The sequence below is a fragment of the Ammodytes marinus genome (genome assembly GCF_949987685.1).
Source record: "Ammodytes marinus genome assembly, chromosome: 7".
In the NCBI taxonomy this organism is placed as follows: Eukaryota; Metazoa; Chordata; class Actinopteri; order Uranoscopiformes; family Ammodytidae; genus Ammodytes; species Ammodytes marinus.
Window position 1 is genome coordinate 27,967,621 of NC_137211.1, and position 9,632 is coordinate 27,977,252.

The 9,632-nt window shown below is 42.4% G+C and overlaps 1 protein-coding gene across 3 annotated transcripts; it reads left to right on the top strand.

Annotated features, from left to right (window-relative positions):
• Nucleotides 1–649: 649 nt before the first annotated feature.
• LOC307253669 (uncharacterized protein) lies at nt 650–8,597 on the top strand. Of its 3 annotated transcripts, none has more exons than XM_080031794.1 (9): nt 650–1,065; nt 3,113–3,317; nt 3,436–3,736; nt 3,836–3,937; nt 4,470–4,571; nt 4,671–4,949; nt 5,042–5,266; nt 7,506–7,723; nt 7,832–8,597. In XM_080031794.1, exons 1-6 carry the CDS (start codon nt 790–792, stop codon nt 4,894–4,896), a joined length of 1,212 nt encoding a protein of 403 aa, XP_079887920.1. In that variant the 5' UTR covers nt 650–789; the 3' UTR covers nt 4,897–4,949; nt 5,042–5,266; nt 7,506–7,723; nt 7,832–8,597. The 3 variants fall into 3 exon arrangements, with proteins under 3 accessions (XP_079887920.1, XP_079887922.1, XP_079887921.1); XM_080031795.1 differs by lacking the exon at nt 650–1,065 and adding an exon at nt 2,322–2,612; XM_080031796.1 differs by lacking the exons at nt 5,042–5,266; nt 7,506–7,723; nt 7,832–8,597 and having other exon boundaries at nt 4,470–4,575; nt 4,671–4,797.
• Nucleotides 8,598–9,632: the final 1,035 nt, after the last annotated feature.

Genomic DNA, 9,632 nt, shown 5'->3' on the forward strand with positions numbered 1-9,632 from the left:
CCTCTCAACTAGTAGGGGAGAAATACAAAAGCAAGTTAAAAACAACAGCATTACTAGCTCTGTGTAAGGGGCTCCATGAGGGGCCTTGAAGGCCTCACACATACAGAAATAAGCTTTCTATGTGTGAATTCTAAATTGTTCAGGAAAAGTAGCTATCCACCCTTTATCTATTGAAATGGGCCCCTCCATCATATAACATGGGTCTGCAGACCACTGTACTGTTTTTACAGTTGCAGAGTAAAGAGTGCTGCCTGTTTAAGAAAAATCTGAAAAATAATGTTCCTTCTGCATCTCAGGATTTGATATAGTCTCTAAAATGTCCTCTCAAAGTGCACCAGATTGATGCATTTTACTTTTAAAAGGTCAAAAGTACCCCCGGACCCCCCAACAAGGTACAGGGTCCCTCCAACAGTATCCCAAACTCCTGTGGGAAACACTGACTTCCTTAATATGTTTTTGCCATTAATTGTATGTATCGGTGCGGAAAAGTCAGTGTACCTGACTGGATAGGGACAAGTGGGGGGCCCTTTAAGAGTTTGTGCCCAGGGGCCCATTATCTCATAATCCGTCTATGAACCTATGGCAGCCGGTCGAGAAATAACTTGTTCAAATGTACGGGTAGCGAGAGTCATGTCCCCGGATGTTTCCATGTATGGTAATGCTGCAGCCTGCTACTCAGGCAAGCTGCTGGCAGGCCCCCACCTTCCTCTTCAAATCGCTTCAAATCTGCCGGCGCGCACACTGAAAGTCACTTTTCACTTCAGTGTAGCCTAGCGAGTTGGTAGAACAATGCCTATCAAGAAATGTTTTTTTCGTTGTAAGCCTAAGGGAAAGATTTTGTATTTCTATGGTTTTCCGAAAGACCAAAGTACCAGGCAAAAATGGCTAGATACGCTGAATCCTGGACAACAACAGAAGGACGTGTGGGTTTGTCAAAGACACTTCCTACCGGACTGCTTCTGGAACCTGGGCCAATACAAGGCTGAATTAGCACCAAGACCTTTGCTCAATGCCGACTCTGTTCCAACAATCCTCGGCCGTCTTGATGAGTCACAAGCTCTAGATGTAAGTCACATTTTATCAGTGTCCGACTTGTGTTTATTATGTGTCATTATTCGGATAAAAGTGTCCGTGTATAGACCCCTTATCTGTTTATCAACACGGCGGATGCGCGCGCTGCATAGCTGCAGAAAGAAAATTTGTTTGTCTGGATGCCATGGTTACCCGTTTGGTTATATTGCAGTTGCGGTGTTGCTACATATAGGCTACACGTAGATACATTTGTCTGCAGTGCACCGTGATTATGCGCTCCTCAATGCAGTGATATTTGTAACCATGTTTTTATCCAATAAATAAGATAGACAGAGTGTTGTGGTCCGTCATATGTGACTTGCCCCCAAATATGTCATGCTTGCTAATTACAAGCTATTCAGTGTATGTAGATATGCTAATTGAACACAATGGAGCTAATAGAGGAGAGCAATTCTAGCCTCCTGAGACCTGCATGTAGGCTGTAATTGCAAATATTGCATGATAACTCAACGCTTATATCTGCAATAAGAACAATTGTAGATTGTTGGGAGACTCTTGCTGTCATCTGGCTTTCTGCATTCTCTACACACTGCGTTCCAAATCGCATACTCTTTATTTTTTCTATTCTACATAGGCTACTAGCCTACATCTGATCATAAAAATAATCTATGATGCAGTAGGCATATACTTGGGACATACTTTTACTTCTTTATTTCTTGCCTCAGCTTTTATATCCGTAGTGTCTATGGACCTATAAAGAAAGGTTGCATCCATGGGAGGGTCCCTCATGTAACTTCACTTCCGTTTTGCAATGGATTGTGGGTCAGAATCGCCGGTTTTCAACACTAAAAATCGCAGCCGGATGTAGACATAGGGCTATTTCTAACTATAGGCTACTAAATCTGGCCACAAGAATCGGGACGTCCTAAATCTTTTTTCTACCCTACCTACTAAACAGTAGATAGTAGGCTATGGGTATTGATTTGAACGTAGGGTAGATGGTACGTGCTGTAGTTTGGTCTGGCTTTGCGAGACTAGGTAGATGGTGACCTTTTTATAGGTCCATGGGAGGGGGTAGGTACCATGGGGTAGGGACAGGACGCTCGGCCTCGATTGATTTGTTCAAATTTCCTGGATCGCGTGACGTTGAAAAAAGCCGGACCTTCCATGTACGGAAATGCTTTTAGACTAGCCTATCTATGGCTGGCTGCTACACGCTCAGGCACTCTCTTGCCACGCCCCAACCTGCCTGCTCAAGTCCACTCTTTTCCACTTCACTGTGTAGTTTAGCCTAGCCCTAGCACGTTGGTGGAAAAATGCGTCCCAAATGTATGTTTGGTTGTGAGGGAAAGTTATCTTTCTTTGGCATTCCTAAAGACCCACGCACCAGGCGAAGGTGGTTAGAGGCGCTGATTCTCGAAGAACAAGAGAACAACCTGCACGTTTGTCAACGGCACTTCACACCGGACTGTTTCACAAACTATGGCCAATACAAGATTGGATTAGCGAATAGATTGGTGCTGTATGATGGCTGTGTTCCAACAATACCCGGCCGTGTTGAAGAGTCCGAAGCTCAAGTTGTGAGTAACATTTGATCAGGGTCCAACTTGTGTTTATTGTGTGTCAGTATTCGGATAGAAGTGTCCGTGGATAGAGTGCATGGGGTACAATGCTGCTGCACCGTGATTATATACGCTCCTCGATGCAGTGATATGTTTAACCGTGTCTTTACCAAATAACTAAGCTAGACAGGAGTGTTGTGGTCCGTCTCAATATGTGACTTTCCCCAAATGTGTCACCTGCATGCATGTATGTATGCTAATTACTAGCTAATCAGTGTCTGCAGACTTTCTCATTAATCACAATGGAGCTGATAGAGGAGAGTGATTCCAGCCTCCAAATGTGTAACCTGTATGTGTGTATGTATGTATGTATGCAAATGACAAAGTATTCATTGTCATCAAACTTGCTAATTGAACATAATGTTGCAGTGTGCGTAAGGACCAATGTGTTGTTCAAGCAAACGCACCATGTGTGACAACTTAAGTAAAACAATGTATCAATGTCTTTTCTCAATTAGAATACAACGCGCCAGAGCCTGAGCGGTGCAACATGCAGAGACATAGAATGTCAAACATTTATAGATACACGGTCTAGTGTAACACAGACACTCCTCCGCAATGTGGGAACATCATCTGTTGGCACAAGCATGCGGTCTCGATCTACCAAAACTGTAGCCACACAGTTGTCCCTTGCTACACTTCAGAATCACGTGAGAAGCAAAGGTGTGTATGTGATGTGGTCAACAGACATCAGTCATAGCCCTTAGAAATATAAACATTACAGTATCATTATTAACTAAAGATTTGACTGAAGTTCTTTCTCATGTTTCCTTATAATCAGGTTCACAGGCCACTGTATCATACCAGAAGGTTGGCACACAGACCTTTGTGCAAGAAAAGGGGCAAGAATGTTCTTCCACATCAGTGACGGGGTTGGCATCCTCTTCCCTGGGTGTCAGAGCAGCTAAAAGAGCTTGCCTTGAGTTGCTAGAGAAGTCGGAGGGGGAGGAGGAAGATGAGGAGGAAGAGGAAGATGATGATGATGATGAGGAGAAAGAACGAGAGGACACTCTTGTTTCACAGCCACACGAATCAACCTGGTGTGCACCTGTTGACGCTCTTACAGAGCCATCTGAAATGAGGTAAGTTGCTCTCATGGCTTACAATTCTCAACATCAGTTCTGTCCATTGAAATGAGTAATCTAGGAATTGCTATATATATATTTGTGGTTTCCTGATAGTGGGATGGATTCAACCACGGACTACGATGAGCCGAAGTTCATTGTCAATGAATCAACCTGGTGTGTACCTGTTGACGCTCTTACAGAGCCATCTGAAATGAGGTAAGTTGCTCTCATGGCTTAAGGTACGAACACACTGCACTCCGCGGCGCGGCGGTTGGCAGCGCGAATCGCAGGTTACGCACCGCGTGATCATATTGGGTCATATTGTGTCCGCCGCCCGACCAAAGTAGCCTTCTCTACTCTGGGGATATGCTGGCGCTGGTGCTAACCGGTGCTGAGAGCACCAGTCTGCTGTGCTGATGGTGCTTTACCCAAGCTAACCAGTGCTAACTTGGTTCATAAAGCAAAACTGATAGCTGTACACAGCAGGCAACAGACACAGAGGCTATTCACAGAACTTATGGGAGCAAACTGTGACTATTATGTTTTCATCCATCTTAATTTCCTCTGTCCGTCGTCCCGAAGCGAGTGACGTCGGGAGGAGCTCAACGCTGATTGGCTATCGCGGCGCGGCCGGCGGCGAAAAGTTCAATATTTTCAACTTCTGCGTTGGCACCTTTACAATTCTCAACATCAGTTCTGTCTATTCAAATGAGTAATCTAGGAATTGCTATTTGTGGTTTCCTGATAGTGGGATGGATTCAACCACGGACTACGATGAGTCGAAGTTCATTGTCAACAAATCAACCTGGTGTGTACCTGTTGACGCTCTTACAGAGCCATCTGAAATGAGGTAAGTTGCTCTCATGGCTTACAATTCTCAACATCAGTTCTGTCCATTGAAATGAGTAATCTAGGAATTGCTATATATATATTTGTGGTTTCCTGATAGTGGGATGGATTCAACCACGGACTACGATGAGCCGAAGTTCAGTGTGTCTGAGAGCTTTCTGACTGAACTCTTCCAAACCTGTCCGGTGTGCAAGTGGGGCTGTGAGGTGCAGCGGCAGAGACTGGGGACATGCGTGACCTTAACCCAGCTTTGCCCGAAATGCCTTTACACCAAAGAATGGCAGAGCCAGCCAATGAGGGGAAACACCCCTGTGGGAAACCTCTAAATGTCTGATGGCTGCTTACTTCACTGCTGGATCCTTCATTCCAAGTGGACAAGGTACTGGAGAGACTGTGTAGCATGAACACACAAGCATTGGGTTTGATTCATATGAAAATTTCTCAATTGTTTGTTCACTTTTTTTAATGCAGATGTTCAAAGCCATGAATGGTCCAGGTGTGTCAATATGACGACTTCAGGAGGCATGCCTGGAATTACCTTGAACCTGCCATGAATCACAAATGGGGGAAAAAGGATCCGCAGACATTGTTTCAGCATTTGAAACAGCACGGCAACATCGCAGTTGGTGGAGATAAGAGGGACAGCCTCACCGCTATGTGAAAACACCACCCTACACAGCCTGGTCCTTATGAGAGGTAGGCTACACAGGCGAATGAGCGGGATAGGACCATTACTCTGACTTCATAGAGTCTTTGGTCCGATGTCACACAACCACAGCAGCACATTTATTAGGGGCAGAAGCGTCTTAATATACAGGTGAAACTAGAAAAATTAGAATATCGTGCAAAAGTTCATTTATTTCAGTAATTCAACTTTAAAGGTGAAAATAATATCTTATACAGACTCATTACATGCAAAGTGAGATATGTGAAGCCTTTATTTGTTATAATTGTGATTATTATGGCTTACAGTTTATAAAAACCCCAAATTCAAAATCTTAGAATATTACATAAAATCGATAAAAAAAAAGGTTTTTAAATACAGAAATGTCGGCCCTCTATAAAGTACAATCATGCATATGTACTAAGTACTTGGTTTGAGCCCCTTTTGCATGAATTCTTGCCTCAATGCAGTGTGGCATGGATGCTATCAGTCTGTGGCACTGCTGAGGTGTTATGGAAGCCCAGGTTGCTTTGATAGTGGCCTTCAGCTCCTCTGTATTGTTGGGTCTGGTGTGTCTCACCTGCCTCTTGACAATACTCCATAGTTTCTCTATGGAGATATGGTCAGGAGAGTTGTCTGGCTATTCGTGCACAGTAATACCATGGTCAGTCAACCAGTTACCAGTGGTTTATGGTACTGTGGGCAGGTGCCAAGTCTAGCTGGAAATGGAAATTGTCATCACCATAAAGCTTGTCAACAGACAGAAGCATGAAGTGCTCTAAAATCTTCTGGTAGATAGCTGTGGTGACTTTGGACTTGATAACACAGTGGACCAACAGCAGCAGATGACATGATACTTCAAATCATCACTGATCCAAATTAAATGTTGCGTTTCATTTGGAAATCAAGGTCCCACAGTCTAGAGGAAGAGTGGAGGGGCACAACATCCAAGGGGCTTGAAGACCACTGTCAAGTTTCAACAGTCAGTGATGATCTTAGGCACCATGTCATCTGATGTTGTTGGTCCACTGTGTTATCAAGTCCAAAGTCACCACAGCTGTCTACCAGGAGATTTCAGAGCACTTCATGCTCCTGTCTGTTGACAAGCTTTATGGAGATGCTGAATTGCTTTTTCCAGCTAGACTTGACACCTGTCCACAGTGCCAAAACCACAAGTAACTGGTTGACTGACCATGGTAATACTGTGTTGATTGACCAGACAACTCTCCTTACCTGAACCCAATAGAGAAACTATGGAGTATTGTCAAGAGGCAGATGAGACACACCAGACCCAACAATACAGACGAGCTGAAGGCCTCTATCAAAGCAACCTGGGCTTCCATAACACCTCAGCAGTGCCACAGGCTGATAGCATCCATGCCACGCCGCATTTAGGCAATAATTTGCGCAAAAGGGGCCCAAACCAAGTACATATGCATGATTATACTTTCTAGAGGGCCGACATTTCTGTATTTAAAAACCCTTTTTTATTGATTTTATGTAATATTCTAATTTTCTGAGATTTTGAATTTGGGGTTTTCATAAGCTGTAAGACATAATAATCACAATTATAACAAAGGCTTGAAATATCTCACTTTGAATGTAATGAGTCTATATAAGTTTCACCATTTAGGTTGAATTACTGACATAAATGAACTTTTGCATGATATTCTAATTTTTTGAGTTTCACCTGTATAGGTCCATGGCAGCACCCAGGGAGGTGCACACTGTTTTTTTGTGAACAATTATGTTAAAAGTCTACGTAAAGTAAATTTTAAAACACTATTATGGAGCAAAACCTATTCTTTATTTAAAGTGATATCAGTTATGTCGTCAATCGGATATAGAGGCTGATATCTTCAGTTTTTTTTTGTTGGTGATAATCAATTAGTTAGTGGTTGTAATGAGTCATTATTAGTGTTCCAGTTGACGGATTAACAGAAGTGCCGGATCCATTGTATGGGAGTGGTGATGGATGTGGAACAATAAATAAAAATGCGCAAAATCTTTGCCACGTGCAAGTTTTCAAATTGTTCCAATGGAAAGCACTATAAAGAATATTTATCCCATATCGCCCAGTCCTATTTCTACATTAATTCCATGATTTTACTCAAGTAAATATGTTACAAGCTTTGGTCTTAAATAGAAAAATTAGATTAAACGCAATTAATTTATTGATCAATTAATCGGGATTAATTACAGAAAAGTGTGAGATTTAATTTGTTAATTTTTTTCAAATCTATTAACAGCACTCATGTTAACATTTTCCAGACTATGTCAGTGACCTGATGAGGCTGGTGAGGACCCCTTCAGCTACACAGAGGAGATCTCCATCCCAGACGACCTCTGTGCACAGCTTGAAAGACCATCAAAACAGGAGCTCATCTCCAGGCAGGTTTCCTCATTCAGTGGAGGGGCGGCAGGCAGCCAACGTGCTGACCAGACCGATCAGGACACAACGGGATGACGCCCCTGACCTGTCTACCAAGGTAACCCCAACACCAGCTTACAAAGCTTCGGTATGCAAGATGCCTGTCACATCTGAAAAACAGAAGACGATCATTACGCAAATTGATTACTCTTTTCGTGTTCTACAGATTTTGCTGAATCTTGTGGGGACTCGAACTGCAACTGGTGATGTAGCGGCGCACATTGTTGACTGTGTTTCCATCGTGGCCTGAAGTCCCAGGACGGTCCTGCAAATCAGGCCAATGACATACGGAAAAGTATCTGCACATCACTTTATTTTTTTTTAAAGATATTTTTTTGGCATTTTTATGCTTTATTGACAGTGCAGAGAGACAGAGGTGAAATGGGGCAGAGAGGGGAGTGACATGCAGAGAATGACCGCAGGTGGGAATCGAACCCGGGTCTGCTGCTGGGCCCGGCCCGGGAGGGGGACGCCCTACCAACTGAGCTAAAGGCGCCCCCACACATCACATCACATCACATCACATCACATCACATCACATCACATCACTTAATTTTGATACATTTAATTATTGTTCCGTTTTTACAGATATCCGTATACCTAATTGTGTATAAAATATATGTATTCGAACATTTGCAGCCTACGCTCTTGGGAGGTTATATTTGGAAAGACACACACGAAATGTTAAAAGTATAGTGAATGTTGCCATTTTTATGTCAATATGAGAGTCAATGGAGATAGCCAAGCCTCCCGCAGACTGCAGTCACACGCCTTGGCATGTGTTATAAAAAGCAAGACACACATGCTCACTAGATACTTTTTATGATCAGCTGTAGTATGTAGAATGGGTAAAAGTATGCCATTTGGAACACAGCCTATTCTATGAGCGGACTGCATGTTCAGGCTAAAAGACAGATTTCCTGTGGTGGAAATGGGGCTTGAGATGGCTTTGAGCACTCTTTTGTACATTTTCGTAAACATTCTTTTTGCTTTATATTGTAAATAAACTATTCTCCAAATCTGAGTGATTGTTTTTACTTTTGGGATCATGTGTTTGTACAGAAGAAAATGTGTTTTTTACATATTGGTAAGTTCACTCTTATAACAAGATGAGAAACTTACTCTTCTACTGTTCTCCTCCTCAGACGTCCTTATTCTGCTCTGTAAATGTTGTTATTTGCAATGTGTATGGATTTACCAATTGGCTTGTACACCAGCATGGTCCGTCATGCATCCCAGAGGATTTGGCTCCTCGTTAATTCTTCTAAGAACCTGTGTGGAGAGAAGAAGTAAACATTTTGTTAAATAAAGCAGGCCATCATCTTGTGTAACAGTCCTATTTGAAATATATAGGCTAATGAAGAATACTATGTTTTTGTCAACCTAGAAAAACATTTTACATGTGCTACCTTTGGAATTTTGTGGCCGCAGAAGTTTTTCATTTCTGTCGGCATTTGTCACATGTGCACCTATAGGCCTATATTAACATGTCAATATACTGTTATGGTTGGGAAAATCCAGTGGAAGTCTGAAGAGAAGATGTACCTTTCACAGCAGACACTGATTAATTAGTGTAGGAAAAGCATTTAAACAGGGGCTCTACAATATTCATGTTAATATTACAGTAGGCTATAGCAAATAAAAGCCAATGGTATTCACAACCCGGCAGCCCGAAAATTGCTCCTATGTGAAGCTTTAAAGCATTAGTAAATAGTTTAGGGCAATAGCTGGAACATCTCAATAGCCTATGTTTGATTATCTGGGAATTGTCACACTTTGTAAAAGTAAATTTGTAGGATGCCAATGGCATTAAAAAACTATGATCAATATAATTCCGATAGGATTTGTTAATTACATTACATTATAGGAACTCTTTAATGGGACGAAGTAGGCCTATCTTATGTTTTATTCAGACATGATCCGCTATACAGAATAATTATCGGGTTTTATTCAGCGTCGCTGCGAGT

Coding starts and splice junctions, on each gene's coding strand:
- LOC307253669 (XM_080031794.1), top strand. CDS start 790: ATGCCTATCAAGAAATGTTTTTTTCGTTGTAAGCCTAAGGGAAAGATT. Junction 1,066..3,112: donor ATGAGTCACAAGCTCTAGAT/GTAAGTCACATT, acceptor TTTCTCAATTAG/AATACAACGCGCCAGAGCCT. Junction 3,737..3,835: donor ACAGAGCCATCTGAAATGAG/GTAAGTTGCTCT, acceptor GTTTCCTGATAG/TGGGATGGATTCAACCACGG.